Source organism: Drosophila teissieri, chromosome X (genome assembly GCF_016746235.2).
Source record: "Drosophila teissieri strain GT53w chromosome X, Prin_Dtei_1.1, whole genome shotgun sequence".
Lineage (NCBI taxonomy): Eukaryota > Metazoa > Arthropoda > Insecta > Diptera > Drosophilidae > Drosophila > Drosophila teissieri.
The window spans coordinates 3,365,419-3,379,582 of NC_053034.1; the positions used below are offsets into that span (position 1 = coordinate 3,365,419).

Below are 14,164 nucleotides of genomic sequence, written 5' to 3' on the forward strand. Positions count from 1 at the left end.
GGCATACATTGCTGCCCGCCCAAAGAAACCAGATAACTTGTATTATAGTCAGTATTACTCCACAAATTGTTCATCACGAGTCTTCACTGTAATGCTGGGCCCACAGCTATAGCCAGGGCTGGCGAAACTATCGATGGTGAGCAGCTATCGATGTATGGCTCTGGGCACACTGTAATTACGAAAATAATTCGCATTTTATGTGCATTTTGCGAGCTTTTCATGACAAAAAAGACCAGTTTCCAGTGCTCGAATGCTCAGGAAATACCCAGCTTTGTCCAAGAAGAGTGCCCAATAGGAATAATGCCCTATGACCATAGGGCATCCTAGAAACGCGATATTTGTTTGGCCAACCCTGCGTTTGCATTTTTGTTTTTTTCTATTTACCTGGTTTTTTTTTTGGGGGGAAAACTACATTTCAGCGGAAAGCGAAGAGTTTTCCACGAAATCAAGCGAAGAACATGGACAGCGACAAGCAGGTGAGTGCCAGCGAATGCCCCAAAAGGCGCCACACTCATGGCAATGCCGCCTATTGCAGCTGGAAAGGCAGCTGGAGAAGGAGCTGGACGAGATGCCGGTGCAGGATTTGGACGACGATACCTACGACGAGTACGATCTGATTGTGATACCCGATCAGGGCAAGACCTCGCCAAAGCAGGCGCACAGCGATGCGCCGCAACCCGAGCAGCACACGGGCGCGCCAAAAACGGAGGAGCTGGGCCAACGCATGCGCCCCACCTGGCCACCGTCGTCCGCCGGCGGCGGCGATATGACCACCATTGAGCTGATCTCATCGGACGACGAGCCGTCGGTGGAGGAGGCTGAGGGCGGAGATGGTGGCGGTGGCGGCGCTGGTAATGCTTCCACAAGCAGCAGCGATGATGTGGGCGTGATCGAGGACTCGGACAGCGAGCTGTCCAGCGATAGCGACAGCGCAAGCGGCGACAATCAGCTGGAGCGTTCGTACCAGGAGCTGAATGCTCTGCCCAACAAACAGTTCGCCCAGATGGTCACCCTCATCGGCATCGCATTGTGAGTGTTTATCCGCTGTCTATTTTTCAATGGGCATATTAAACATTCATGTGCTTGTTCTGCAGCAAACTGAATGACCTGGAAAAGATCGAGTCATCGGTGCTCGCCCTGCAACAAGTGGCCACTGTGCCGGCACACGTGTGGCTGAAGTATCTCAAGGCCCGCCTGGTTGTCACCCAGACGGCCGAGGAGCGCAAGGCGTTCGAGGAGAAGTGTGCCAAAGCCTTGGGCTACTACTACAGTATGTGAAAGAATCCAGCTTTACAGCAAAGAAAAAATGAACTAATGAGTTACCACCTTTGCAGGCATACCGCTCTCGGAATACATTGTGAACTATCTGGTGGATCAGGGCAACGTGGAGAACCATGTGCTGTGGGCCAAACTGCTGGCGGACTACGACGTTGAGCGTCCCGACTTTGGCGACAAGCTGCGCACGCTGCTCGCGACAATTACGGACGAAAAGGAGGCTGCCGCTTTTGAGGAACTGCTACAGAAGCACTGCGTCAGCTGGAAGTGCAGCCAGGAGCAGCGGCAGCTGATCAAGCCCATTGTGGACGAGTTTAAGCGGCATCTGGAGGAGATTGGACGTGGTTGGGATTGGTCTGAGACATACAAGCGCCATGTGGTCAATGTGGAGGCGTTATCTCTCGACGATGATGACCTCAAAAACGCTGTGATTCGTTTCATATTTGAGCGCTCGGTGGCCAAGTTCCCAATTGTGGATGTGCTGTGGCTATCCTACATCGAGTTCATTCAGGGCAGCGATGGCGGCTGTGTGGCGGAGGAGGATGATGAAACTGCCGAGTTGACAGCCAAGCGGGCCAGTCGCTTGAGCAAAGGTTACCTGCGCAACACGGCACTGGATTTGGCCAAGCGTGGAGTGCGCAGTCGTCCCAGTGTGCAACTGAATCACCGATACCTCGACCTGATGGAGCGCGCCGACTTCGAGCAGCCGGAAGTTGAACAACAGATACGCGCCATACTGCAGCGCATTGTGCCCGACATGGACATGACCGTGGAGCTGCACTTGGACTATCTGGCGTACTGTGTGCGCAACACCAATGCCGGCGACGAGCAGCAGGCCGCCAGTCTGCGTGCCGCCTTCAATCGCGTGTGGGAAGAGCTATCCGCGCTCTACGGCGACGAGGCGGACACCAGGTACGAGGTGCTGCAGCTGTGGGCCCAGGTGGAGTACACGCACCTGGCCAGTCCGGCCAATGGCTGGCACATTTGGCGCCAGATAATGGGTAAGCAATGTCTTTAAAACTGGAAAAAATCAACCTATTCATATATGTGGTCATCTGCATAGGTTATCCAGGCAGCTCGCATCGCGGCCTGCTTTGGCTGGGCTTTGCCCAAATGGAGAGCGAATACAATGCCGGCCAGGGCACACGCGATGTTCTACGCGAAGCGCTGTCCCAGCCCGTCCTGGAGGATGGCATTATGGTGCAGGAGCTCTACCGACGCTATGAACGCTGCTATGGCACCTACGAGTCCATTGCCGCCTGCCAGGCCCTCGACCTGCCCGCTGAATATCTGAAGCCGCGTTCCCGCATCAAGCCCAATACTCAGCCGACCAATGCTCGCCAACAGAAGCAGCAGCAGCAGCCTCGCCAGCAAACACAATCGAATAGCGAGCCACTGAATCGCGAGCAGCGACGCCGCCAGGCGCACGAGCAGCAACAGCAGCTGAAGCAGGGACAAAAAAAGAGGCCACCGCCCACACAAGCGGCCAAAACAGAGACATCCGCCGGTGGAGCTTCGCCTCCAACATCGAAAGCCAGGGGACCAGCCAATGCGCAGGGAGCAGATGCAGAGGCCAGGGAATCGAACTTTAAGTATTCGCGTGAGTCGCAAGCGTTTAGCGCCAAGTAGTCAGTCATGTAATTGTGTTGTTTCACTAGCCAACATGGAGATCAACAAGATCTTTGTGCGGAACCTGCATCCCGCCTGCAGCAAGGAGGAGCTGCACGAGCTCTTCTCGCCCTTTGGCAGCATCAAGGATGTGCGCCTGGTGCACAAGCTGTGAGTGTTAGACAACAATTTGGGATTCTCGTAACAAAGCTAACAAATCCACTTGTTATTCCTTCTATGCTATCCCTCCACAGAAACAAGCAGTTCAAGGGCATTGCCTACGTGGAGTTCGAGAAGCCGGGAGAGGCACAAAGAGCGGTGGCTGGACGCGATGGTCACCTGTTGAAGGGCATGAATGTGAGCGATTGTCTTGCGGTTTCATCGCCACCAGTTAAACATTAACAACTCTTGTTGCAGATTTCCGTGGCCATTTCCAACCCGCCGCCGAGGGGCTCAGCCTCGGATGTTGCCAAGCCCAGTGTGGCGCCCAAGAGACGAGTGCCCACCTCGCTGATACCAACGACTCTGGTGCGCCAGGAGGTGGCCGCCAAGAAGCGACGCTTGCTGCTGGCCGAGCCGGGCACATCAACGGCTGACGCGGCCACCGAGCACGAGGCTAATGGCGGCGCCGCAGTGGCCCTTGTGGAGCAAAAGGCGGAGGAGGAGCCAGCTGCTGCTGCTGCGCCCAAGTCCAACGATGACTTTCGCAAGCTATTTCTTAAGGATTAGGCCACAAGTGTCGGCGGCGGCTGAGCCAGGAGCCAGCAGCGATTAGTAATTTGGAGCTTACATTGATTTACATTAGATTTAAGGCAGCCTTAAGTGAAGCGATGGGCTGGAGACGTGTACAAAGTGAAGCAGACGTAAGACAATGATTTTTTTTCGGACACAATTGGTTTCTCACGTGTGAACCAAGTAAAACAAAAAAAGAAATGAAAAATGTTTGAAAGTAAGCAGGTTATGCATGTGCTAACTCCTCGAGTTGAGTTATCCTGTGGCTGCCCAGCAAAACGACACTTGTCGTCCACGAAAGTCGAAATAAAATGTACAAAAATTGAGTTGATTAAAGCAATTGAATGATCTGGCGTATTTATTGTGTAACAACTAGGTGCGGAACTTGACGCTCTTCGTGACGGTGGCCTTGATGCCGGACATCTCGCCGCCGTAGCGCTGCAGCTCCTTGCGCACCGTGCGCACGGCTCCCTTGCGCCGGATGAGCGCCTTGCGGTATTTGCCGCGATGCTTGACCCGCGGATTGCGCAGCTCCTTCTTGCGGTGCGGCGTGAGGCCCTTGTTCTTCGCCATCTGGTAGGTGATGCCGCGTCGCGCGTTCTCCTCATCCTCTCCATCCTCCTCCGCCGCCTCATCCTCCTCCCCATCGTCTTCGTTCAGCTGCTCAGCCAGATCCTTCGCCTTACTATCATCGTCATCATCATCGGAGCTGACTTCCGCCTGCTGATCGCCGTTGTACTTGTTGAGGATCTGCAGCTTGGCCTTGCGCTGCGCCACATCCAGCACGGTGAATGCATCGCCGTCCTGTATCCGCTCCAGCAGCGCCTCCAGCTGCGGCCTAATATACTCCTCGTAGCGCGGCTTGAGTTGCTCGAGCAGCTGCTTCAGCTGCACCAGCCGCTTGACCACCGGATGGAACTTGACGCTGCTGCGGCGCGCCTTCAGCAGCAGATAGAACGCCACATTGGAGCAGTAGGTGGTGAGCACGGTGTGAAAGAGGCTGGCGTACTGCAGGGCCGGCACCACGGGCACATTGTGATTGCGCACGTAATTGAGCACCGGTGTAATTAGATCCTTGACCTCGTCCAGATGCTGCTGAAAGTCCTGGGTGAGGCCGATGAACTCCGGCGAGTCCTTGTGCAGCAGTTGACGTCGCTCGCGGGCCGTCAGGCCGGTCAGGTCGGTGGTCACTTTGGTTATCTCGCCCGCCACCTGCTCGTCGTCACTGCTGGCTGCGGATGCAGCTTGGACATCGTCCAGCTGGAAATCGGCCTCGCTCAGCCGCTTGGCCAGGCGCAACTGGATCTTCTTGGCCTCCTCCTCCTCGGCGAGGGCCTGCTGCTCCTCCTGGGCATTGTAGCTGCTGTAGTCCTGGTCCACAAAGTCCGTGTTGTAGTAGGTGCTCCGTTTGCTGCCCCAGTCCATTGTGTTGGGCAGATCGCGGTCATCGTCCTCGGCCCCCTCGATGTCGCTGTCCCGCATCAGTTCCGCCACATCGTCCTCCTCCGCGTCCTCGTCATCATCGTCATCTTCACTGAAGCCGAGCACTTCCTGGACGGGATCCTGTTTCTTTTTGCGCTGCTTGCGCAGATCCTCGAGTATCTCGCGCTCCTCGTCATCGTACTCCTGCTCGGAGCCGGTCAGCTCGTAGTCGTCGCCCTCGCTGTCCATTTTCTGTCCGCTCTCTGTGCGTTTGAATACAAATTAAAACTACAAAAAAATTAAACACAACACGTGCGTAAACAAACGGTTCGATAACGATTTCGATAGGCGGCTTATGCACCAAGTGTGGTGGATTAGCCCACATTGCAGCGTTTGCAGCTTACTGCGGCGTTGCCATACCGACCAAGTGTAACGTTTGAAATTACAGTTACAAAAATGCAAAACAAAATGGAAGACAAAAATCAAACATTGCGCTCGAAAACGCAACTTATAAATATCCTGCGAAATGCCGCGTTTAAAAATGAATTATCAGCCGATATGCGCTGCTCGCGTGCCAAAATGCTACTGGCGCAAATGAACGCCAATGGGAGGAGGGACTGCCACAGCAATTTTGAAAATGTGCGAGTTTAAATCCGTAAGTTTATGCTAGAAATGCTAGAAATTACTATTAATTCTGCGCCTTAGATCGTTCCCGAGCCCAAAACTAACGATCCCACCAAGCCAGCTGACCAGGTAGGCCAACACCCAACACTGCTGAGCAGCCGCGGCAAACAGATGCACATATGTGCCAGATATTTTCCCAAACAAGTTGGTAATCCTTCAGTAGCCAGTATATACATGTATATCCACGTCCCATTCACCCTTTCAGCCGGGTCCGCCGCCCAGCGACGAAGCCTTCTCCATGTGCACGGGCAAACGCAGGGCTTTGGACGCCATAGTGGCGAATGCCAATAGCCAAGTCAGTTCACGCCCAGCGGAGCTGCAAGCGAAGCAGAAGCAGCTAATCCCCGACAGCAAAACCGACTACCTGCTGGAGTGGCTGGAGAATACCACGAATCGCCACGAAGCTGCGGCAGCGAAGGCTGCACCGGAAGGTCCAGCTAGCCACAGCGATGATGGTCTTCAGGTCAGGAAGAACGTTGGGCGCAGCGAGAACTTGCGCTCTGCGTTTCCCGAAAGCTGTGTGGTCAGTTTTGGGCGCGTCATGTAATGTGTGATGTAAAGCTTAATGCCCAACATTTTGTACTCCATGCAGACGGATGATATCCTAATGCTGGACAGACCCAAGAATGCCGTGCGCCTGGACTGTGCGCTGCCGCCAATGAATGTGCAGGAGTGCTGCCGGCAGGGCGAATTCGTCAGGATCGCCGTGTGCAAGGTGTACAGTCCCTTTCAGTTCTGGTTCCACTTTCTGCACCCCACGGACGACGACGATCCGCTGGCCGAGCTGACCAACGAAATGAAGTGTGTATCCATTTGCTTGACCACGGCAGTTTCGAACTAATCCTATCAAATCCACAGCTCGTTTTACAATCGTTCGTACAATCCGGCGTACAGGACAGCGATGCCCAGCTGCTTCCACAAAGCCGGCTACATATGCGCGGCCCAACATGGAACTGACTGGCGACGGGCCAGAGTGCTGCACACCGCGCCCACAGACGCCACCTGGGTGTACGTCTACCACGTGGACTATGCCACGTCCTTCGAATTGTCGCCGTGTAAATTGCGTTTTCTGCCGGATCGCTTTGCGAACACCCCAATACTGGCTGCCCGCGGCACACTGTCGCACATACAGCCGTTGGGCATCCACTGGCCACCGGATAGCGTCAGTCACTTCAAGCGTTTGGTGTACGACGCAACGCTGCATGCACAGGTGATCGAAGTGGACGCCGCGGCGGGCATTTTCTTCATGCGACTGTCGCAGAGCAAGGAGTTTGCGCCGTCGATCAACAAGCTGCTGGTCGAGGCCGGCTTGGCGGGGATTAGCGAGAACTACAGACGCGCGGTCATCGCATACAACTGCGGCCGAAGGCTACGCTACCTACGCGAGCGACTGCCCAGGTGGGAGCCCAAATGTGATTGAATTTGTGCTTGAACATGCGGCTAACATATTTCTCTCCCCCGTTTTGTCCATCGTTTGAATAGCTTCGAGATACTCGAGTCGCGCACTATGCCGCTGAATGACGAGGAGTTCGAGCAGTATTTCGATGCCATCATCTATTGCCCGTCGTTCCACAGCGATTTCCAGCTGCCGCAGCTGCAGAATCCTCTTCGCAGCGGCCTCCTCGAAGCGCTGGCCGCCTGGATGCCCGCCTATCGCCGCGAACAGGAGCACTGGCGTCGCATGTACAAGCAGGCGGACATGCAGCTGCTGGAGGCTCGTCGGCAGACCAAAGAGAAGGCGGCCAGCGAGACGCACGGGAAGGAAGTGCTGGCCGAGCCTGGTGGGCAGGTGGTGCGAGAAGCTGCAGCGAAGCAGGAAGATGCAGGATCTCAACAGCAGCAGCAGAAGGGGAAGCCCTGATCCACGGCAGCAACTGCATCATTTTGAGGCGCCACCATAATTGTACCCACTGTATTTTACGCACAACTTGACCACCAGTTCTTTGAACTTTGCTACCAAACCAAAAAGCTTTCGCATTTTTTTTCTTCTCGTTTTTTGTTCCTTTTTTGTTTGCCTTTCTAATACCAACAATTTTTGTTACCAAATAAAGAGAGACGAAAAGTTTGCTTGAATTTCTGCTGCCTCGATATACCTTCCCTCTGCCGGCGCCCGCTGGTGGCCAGTGGCTGGACGGGATTAGGCGCCACGCACGCTTACAAAACGAGTTCCGTGCCCGAAACTAGCGTGCTGCAGTGCGTCTACCGTTCGCCCGCCTCGTTGAACTTGATGGATGACAGCAGCAGCTGGCAGTTGGCCGACGAGAACGGCTCCTCCGCCGCCTGCGTGGCCGCCTCGCTGGAATGCTCGACGTACATGCGCTGTGGCGCAGTTGGCGCAGTGGGCGCAGTTGGCGGCACATCGTCGCCGCTGGAATCACAGCTCATGGGCACATCGGGTGGCGGAGCGACGGCATAGTCGGTGGGCAGGTCGGGGAAGGCGCGAAACCAGGGCAGCATCAGTGAGATCTGATGCCAGCGGCTCGAGTTGGACAGCGCATCCGGCTGCGGCTCATCCTCCAGCAGCAGCGGCGGCGGCGGCGGCACCATGCCACTGGGCTGATGCGACGCTATGGTGGCGGACTGGGAGCAGCCAGCGGCATCATCCTCGTTGGTGTGAGGAATCTCCACGTTGCTGGCTACGCACTGGTGCGCCACATTCACTGGCGATGTGGCTGCTGTGACCAATGTGCCAGTGGTGCGAGTGGAGCCAGTGGTGCCGGCGGTGCGAGTGGAGCCAGTGGTGCGAGTGGAGCCAGTGGTGCGAGTGGAGCCAGTGGTGCGAGTGGAGCCAGTGGTGCGAGTGGAGCCAGCGGTGCGAGTGGCGCCAGTGGTTGCTGTGGTGCGCCTGGTGCCAGTGGTGCGAAAGCCGATTGTGCGCCTGGTCGGATTCGTCGTCTGTGTGCCCGTCGAGCTGAAGGAGATGTGGGAGACGGCACCCTTGTGCAGCACCCGCAAGCTGGGCTGCCGCACCACCTCCTCCTCACTCTGATGCGCGGCCACCCGCCAAACCTCGAGCGCCGGCCCCCGCCCCCGCCCCCGCGACCGCCGCCGCAACAGGTCCATCACCTCACGAGTGTCACGCTCCTCGTCGCTGTCCATAAATGATGGCGACAGCCAGTCCTCCGTGTGGAAACTGTGCTCCGAGTACGAATCCCGTTCGCGTCCCACCTGCACACTGTCGCCCATCTGCTGCTCCGGCGGCTCGCGCCGCTCGTGCTGCTCCAGCTGCTGGCCAGCATCCGCTGCTGCACTGCGTCCAGTGCTCGCGGTGAGCAACTGCAGCTGGCTGGGCGTCAGTTGGCGGTAGTCCGGATACAGGTGACTGGGCCTGCAGCTCTGCCTGGGCAGCTGCTGCGTTATGGGCACCTGCGAGTTGGCCTGCGGACGTGACCGAGCACCGGTAGCCACTGTCGCCGCCGCCGCCTGTCCATGTCTACGCTGGCGCAGGAGCAGCAAACGCTGCATATTCTGGCGCGACTGGTCGTTGCCATAGGAGATGCGCTTGGCAGCACGCTCCCGGCGCTCCACGGCTGCGCGCCGCGCATCAGTTGCCGCCTGCACCTTGGCCGTCATCCGGAGTTCGCTGCGCAGAAAGCCGCCGGTGCCGGCCTCCGCCATTTGGCCATTCCGCCGCGAGATCTCCTGGCCCAGCAGACGAGCGCGGGCCAGCGTTTCCACGCGCTGCACGTGGAGTCGCTGCTGCGGCGTTGTGCTCGCCAGCCTGCTGGTGGTATGCGGTGGCCTCCGGCGGGTAATGCGTCCGCCGGCAAAACTGCTCGACTGGCCAGCACCACCAGCAGGTGGCATTGTGCCGCTGCTGGCGCCACTGGTGGATGCACCTGCACCTGCACCAGCACCAGAGTCAGCAGCACCAGCACCATTGCCCACCTTGATCACCTCGATCTCGCGGAAGAGCCGCTTGAGCCGCACCTGGCGCATCTTCAGCTCGATGGTGCGATCGTTGAACTCCTGGATGCGCTCGTACTCATCCCGCAACCGCTGCAGCTGCCCGTTCTTCCTGCTCTTGTTGAACATGCGACGGAAGTAGGGCGTCGATTTGATTTGATACGACATGGTTCGGGTTCGATTTGTTATACTCAAATCTTCTGGATAATTTTGGATAATTTTTTGTGTTGATTTTGGATGCCTTTTTTTCGGTTCGAAACGTTTTGCTATCGAAAGTGATTTTTTTTCCGTGTGTGTGTTCCCAAGTTTGGTTAGCAAATGCCCGTCGCCAAGTGGAACAGCCACTGACATGAGTCTCCAGCGCCTGCTGGTGAGCTGGAACCCCAAAAACCTGGCATACTTTGTGCCCGAATGGAGCACAAATCATGGGAGTTACAAGCGCTTGCTTATTAGTCAGGAGTGGTTACAATTTATTGATCGAATTGCTTAGTGCTATTTGGTACTGGAACTGGAGGGCAATGTCGCAGACACGCCTCCGCGTCCCAAATCATACATCATATAATATCAGCATTGAGTTGAGGTCATCCACGGCTCCTGGTGGCCACACGCGCATCTCCTGCTCCCACATCGCTTACAAGCTAAACATCACATGAATAAACTATCACTAATAATATGGCTAAGACGTTGAACACATAAAGAACACAATTGGTGCGAACATGGCTAAAATATAAAACAAAAATCAAGTCCAGTGTTGAGCCAGCTCCGAAAGATGAGTTGAGATGAGAAATGCTGGGCGTGCTTAGGCCTTCACCAGCTTGGCCATCATGTTGGTCAGCTTGTGCTCGTCGGCGCCGGAGAAGGCGGCCAGGCGGCGATTGTTGCGCAGAAAGACAAAGGTGGGCATGCTGCGCACCTTGTAGCGTTCCGTCAGCTCCTCGAACTTGTCCACATCGATCTTGAGCACCACGGCCTTGCTGGAGTACTTTCTGGCCAGCGATTTGACGGTGCTCTCCATGTCCTTGCAGGGACCACACCATGTGGCATAGAAGTCCAGCACGATGAGCTTGTCGTCGGCCGCCTCGATGCGCTTGTGGTAGTCGATCATGGTGCGTACGGATGCCATTTCTCGGGAGGATTAGCAAGTTGGTTTCTCGTTCTTAACTTTGACTTTGAGACTTTGCGTTCTAAGCTGTTAACGCTTTCGGAGCGAACTCTGAACTAAGTGCAATGGCGGCGCCATGGCCGCTTTTATGGGGCTCTCCAATTTGCGACGGAGACTGGAATTCGCGCCAATTTGCTGGCTGAATTCGCAATTTTTTTGCGCCTTTCGCGTGGGCGCAAAACAAAATGGCGGACGCTGGAGAGCTCAAAATGGCCGACGTGCCGGAGTTGCCAGCTGTTTGTGAAAGCCAACCAAGGGTACACACTTATTCACCACGGCAAAATTTATCGCAAGCGATTGCAAGCTCGTTATTATGCGCAGAACTCTGAATTATTACTGCAAATGTTTGTAATGGGCATATATTATATACTGCGACTCTTAATAATTATGATTTTATATAGCTAACTTGGAGTATAAAACTATAAGCCAGCTAAACAATCTTGTTGAATCCCAACACCGTTCGATTGTGTGCTTGCATTTATTCAAAGCTCTATTCACAGCACTAATATTTTGAGCGCGACTGTTTCAGTGCTGCCACAGTTATGGTGTATACCAAGTGTACCCACCTTAACACACCACACCGTTGGCATTCGAAAACAACACTTTTTTCGATCCAAGTAGGCTGGCAGGAATTTGACTCGGACTCTATATAAGTACAACTGCCGGCCCTACATTTGTTCATTTCGGGCTGATATCTCGGTGAGAGCAGACGTTGGGCTCCAAAAATTCCAAAGTAAAAAAAATAAAATAAAATAACACACAATAACACACAAAAAAAAAAACTACAAACGAATCAAGTAAATTGTCGGCAACCAAACACGATTTTCTAACATACTTTTCCTTTTTTTTCTGTTTGCAACGCGTTTGCTGTTTTAGTTAAAATCATGGTGTACCTGGTGAGGAACAAGGAGGATCTCGACCAGCAGCTCATCCTCGCCGAGGACAAGTTGGTGGTGGTTGATTTCTATGCCAACTGGTGCGGTCCGTGCAAAATTATCGCCCCCAAGCTGGAGGAGCTGGCGCAACAGTACTCGGACAGTGCCGTCGTCCTCAAGGTGAACGTGGACGAGAATGAGGAAATCACCATCGAGTACAATGTGACCAGCATGCCCACATTTGTGTTCATCAGAGGCGGCGATGTGCTGGAGCTCATCGTTGGCTGCAACGCCGAGAAGCTGGCCAAATCCATGGAGAAGTATGCCGTCAGCAGCAGCGAACCGGTTCACTCATCCGAACAGCTCCTCGATCCCGATGAGGAAAGCAGCGCCCATCCGAGCGCCGCCTCCAGTGACAGCGAGAACGACGTGGTCATCTGCGAGGTGTCCGCCCACGACCAGGAGGCCGTGCTGGAGCACTAAACACCACCAACCTAATGTATGTATCCATGTATCCATTAAGAGTGGCCACATAATCCCATAATCCGTGCTCCATGCAGATCATCCATGTGAGGCGAATATGCTGCCATTCCAGTTAATAGAATTCTAAGCAACACACATCATTCATACATATGGCAATACGGTAACAACAAACGCAATGCACACTACACGCGCCACGCACACCAAGCACACCTATTACACACCCATTACACACACCCCACACTCAACACACACACACTGTGTACACTCATGAAATGTGGTGCTTGAAATAGGACTGCTTGAACTTTCGAATGCAATTCAAATGTAACTTGATTGATGTCACGGCGGCGGAGGACGCCCCATCGAATCTACACACTAATATCTTCCTGGGACTTCCGAGGACTTATGTGAAACACCCTTTACATACCACAATCATACCAATATGCTGTCGATCCTACACTCTGCGAAACAAGGTGGACATTCGACACTGCCACAAGTACTGGAGTCGTCGAAGCCACTTCTACATTTATGCTAACTCTTAAGTACTCTAAATGGAAATATGTACAATCGACCAATCGACAATATGGAATTAATACGCATTACTGGTTATTTTTGTTCCAACACACGACAAATATTTGCTGCGAAATACAAAATACAAGCAAGAATCAAAATGTAAGCGCAACTAATCAACTATTCTATTCTTATTTTTTGCTGGGTAACAAAAAGAGGCTGCTTGTATGTGTATATATTGATTGATTTATTCTATACTTTAAATTATAATTGGAGTTGCGACACTTCTACACCTTATCCGTGTATGCGCCGCGCTCACTTCTTGGCGAATGTGATCTTCATGGCGTGCGTCGGCGTGATCTTGAAGCCCTGCAGCGCCTCCTTGGCGGCATTACTCTGCAGCTCGGTGGTGAACTCCACGAAGGCGATGTCGTGGCGATTCGGCACAAGACGCACCTCCTTGAAGCCAGGGAACTGATTGAACAGCATGGACAGCATCATCTCGTTGGTCTCCTCGGGCAGATTGGTGAGGAAGAGGATCTGGTTGGGCGGCTGCTCGGTCTGTGTGTTCGGGTTCGAGTTCTCCGCGCTGCTCGGCTTCTTCTTCTTGTCCCTGTGCGAGTGAAAACAGAGTTGTGTTAGTTGGAGTTGTCCCATTTGGAGTGGCAGTGCCTAATGACTGGCAACTTTTTGACATTCCTGTTTAAAATGTGCTCAAATATGCAAGAAATCGGGGACTACTAGTACAAGGAACACTTTTCATTGAACTAGAACATACTTCGCATCAAATAAACAGCGAAAAGGAGAGAACTATGAAAACTGAAGGGGATTATGCGGAGGCAACTCTAAAATCCCTCAAGATGAATGCCCAAAAAGGAGCACCATGACATGGCAGCAAGTTCCTGAATCTAAAGGGGCCAAATTAGCATGATACTCACTTCTTTTCCTCGGCACCTGGCGCCGGCTTCGGTGGCTTGATCTTCTTGGGGCGCTCCTTGAACGTACCCTTCAGCTTGGCCACAATATCCGAGTCGGACTTGGAGTAGGCGATCTGCATGGGCTTGTCGTAGAAGGGGAAGCCCTGCATGGTGCGCAGCGCGTTCGAGGCGCTACCAATCTCCTTGAAGATCACAAATGCCTGGCCGCGCATCTTGAGCGTTTTCAGTGCCACAATGTCGAGGATTTGGCCGAATTGCGAGAAAATCGCATAGAGCGACTTCTTTAGCTCCTCCTTCTTGATCTTCTCGTTCAGATTGTTGATATATATCGTCTGGTTGGGTCGCACGTCCATGCTGCCGTCCTTTTATTCAATTAAAGCGACAAAAACAAGCCAATTCTCTATATATTGTAAAGTAAAAAAAAACGAGTCTGTCATCGATAGCAGAAGGCATTGTTTGGGGGGGTGCTTATCGATATGTTATCGCACCGGTGTTTGGCAGTGTGGGAAAACTGCACATGGCTGCAAGTAGCTAAGATTAAAATAAAAATACTTCAACACTACATGTATTTA

At 53.8% G+C, this 14,164-nt stretch overlaps 7 protein-coding genes across 7 annotated transcripts; 3 read left to right on the forward strand and 4 right to left on the reverse strand.

The window, feature by feature from the left end:
* Positions 1-206: 206 nt before the first annotated feature.
* Positions 207-3,955, forward strand: LOC122625349 (RNA-binding protein 4F). Its single transcript, XM_043805465.1, has 8 exons — positions 207-476; positions 536-1,029; positions 1,095-1,270; positions 1,335-2,276; positions 2,339-2,875; positions 2,934-3,054; positions 3,138-3,240; positions 3,301-3,955. Exons 1-8 carry the CDS (start codon positions 459-461, stop codon positions 3,610-3,612), a joined length of 2,703 nt encoding a protein of 900 aa, XP_043661400.1. The 5' UTR covers positions 207-458; the 3' UTR covers positions 3,613-3,955.
* Positions 3,938-5,387, reverse strand: LOC122625351 (something about silencing protein 10). The gene has a single exon (XM_043805466.1). It carries the CDS (start codon positions 5,284-5,286, stop codon positions 3,988-3,990), a length of 1,299 nt encoding a protein of 432 aa, XP_043661401.1. The 5' UTR covers positions 5,287-5,387; the 3' UTR covers positions 3,938-3,987.
* A 120-nt stretch (positions 5,388-5,507) lies between these two features.
* LOC122624053 lies at positions 5,508-7,707 on the forward strand. Its single transcript, XM_043803482.1, has 6 exons — positions 5,508-5,676; positions 5,743-5,865; positions 5,927-6,244; positions 6,314-6,522; positions 6,580-7,119; positions 7,204-7,707. Exons 1-6 carry the CDS (start codon positions 5,596-5,598, stop codon positions 7,580-7,582), a joined length of 1,650 nt encoding a protein of 549 aa, XP_043659417.1. The 5' UTR covers positions 5,508-5,595; the 3' UTR covers positions 7,583-7,707.
* Positions 7,705-9,964, reverse strand: LOC122623634. The gene has a single exon (XM_043802898.1). It carries the CDS (start codon positions 9,793-9,795, stop codon positions 7,921-7,923), a length of 1,875 nt encoding a protein of 624 aa, XP_043658833.1. The 5' UTR covers positions 9,796-9,964; the 3' UTR covers positions 7,705-7,920.
* A 305-nt stretch (positions 9,965-10,269) lies between these two features.
* On the reverse strand, positions 10,270-10,861 carry LOC122624320 (thioredoxin-1). The gene has a single exon (XM_043803817.1). It carries the CDS (start codon positions 10,748-10,750, stop codon positions 10,427-10,429), a length of 324 nt encoding a protein of 107 aa, XP_043659752.1. The 5' UTR covers positions 10,751-10,861; the 3' UTR covers positions 10,270-10,426.
* Positions 10,862-11,438: 577 nt separating this feature from the next.
* Positions 11,439-12,830, forward strand: LOC122623233 (thioredoxin-T). Its single transcript, XM_043802252.1, has 3 exons — positions 11,439-11,522; positions 11,666-12,163; positions 12,225-12,830. The coding sequence occupies exon 2, from the start codon at positions 11,674-11,676 to the stop codon at positions 12,145-12,147; it is 474 nt and encodes a 157-aa protein (XP_043658187.1). The 5' UTR covers positions 11,439-11,522; positions 11,666-11,673; the 3' UTR covers positions 12,148-12,163; positions 12,225-12,830.
* A 50-nt stretch (positions 12,831-12,880) lies between these two features.
* Positions 12,881-14,051, reverse strand: LOC122623232 (U1 small nuclear ribonucleoprotein A). Its single transcript, XM_043802251.1, has 2 exons — positions 13,593-14,051; positions 12,881-13,267 (listed from the first exon to the last, which is right to left on the reverse strand). Exons 1-2 carry the CDS (start codon positions 13,943-13,945, stop codon positions 12,970-12,972), a joined length of 651 nt encoding a protein of 216 aa, XP_043658186.1. The 5' UTR covers positions 13,946-14,051; the 3' UTR covers positions 12,881-12,969.
* Between the last annotated feature and the right edge of the window lie 113 nt (positions 14,052-14,164).

Bases quoted from the DNA above. Each gene is read 5' to 3' on its own strand.
- LOC122625349 (XM_043805465.1), top strand. The intron at 2,277-2,338 runs GTAAGCAATGTC...TCATCTGCATAG, and splicing joins CATTTGGCGCCAGATAATGG to GTTATCCAGGCAGCTCGCAT. The intron at 3,055-3,137 runs GTGAGTGTTAGA...ATCCCTCCACAG, and splicing joins GTGCGCCTGGTGCACAAGCT to AAACAAGCAGTTCAAGGGCA.
- LOC122625351 (XM_043805466.1), bottom strand. From the start codon at position 5,286: ATGGACAGCGAGGGCGACGACTACGAGCTGACCGGCTCCGAGCAGGAG.
- LOC122624053 (XM_043803482.1), top strand. From the start codon at position 5,596: ATGCGCTGCTCGCGTGCCAAAATGCTACTGGCGCAAATGAACGCCAAT. The intron at 5,677-5,742 runs GTGCGAGTTTAA...TCTGCGCCTTAG, and splicing joins GCCACAGCAATTTTGAAAAT to ATCGTTCCCGAGCCCAAAAC. The intron at 6,245-6,313 runs GTCAGTTTTGGG...TACTCCATGCAG, and splicing joins CGTTTCCCGAAAGCTGTGTG to ACGGATGATATCCTAATGCT.
- LOC122623634 (XM_043802898.1), bottom strand. From the start codon at position 9,795: ATGTCGTATCAAATCAAATCGACGCCCTACTTCCGTCGCATGTTCAAC.
- LOC122624320 (XM_043803817.1), bottom strand. From the start codon at position 10,750: ATGGCATCCGTACGCACCATGATCGACTACCACAAGCGCATCGAGGCG.
- LOC122623233 (XM_043802252.1), top strand. From the start codon at position 11,674: ATGGTGTACCTGGTGAGGAACAAGGAGGATCTCGACCAGCAGCTCATC.
- LOC122623232 (XM_043802251.1), bottom strand. From the start codon at position 13,945: ATGGACGTGCGACCCAACCAGACGATATATATCAACAATCTGAACGAG. The intron at 13,268-13,592 runs GTGAGTATCATG...TCACTCGCACAG, and splicing joins CCAGGTGCCGAGGAAAAGAA to GGACAAGAAGAAGAAGCCGA.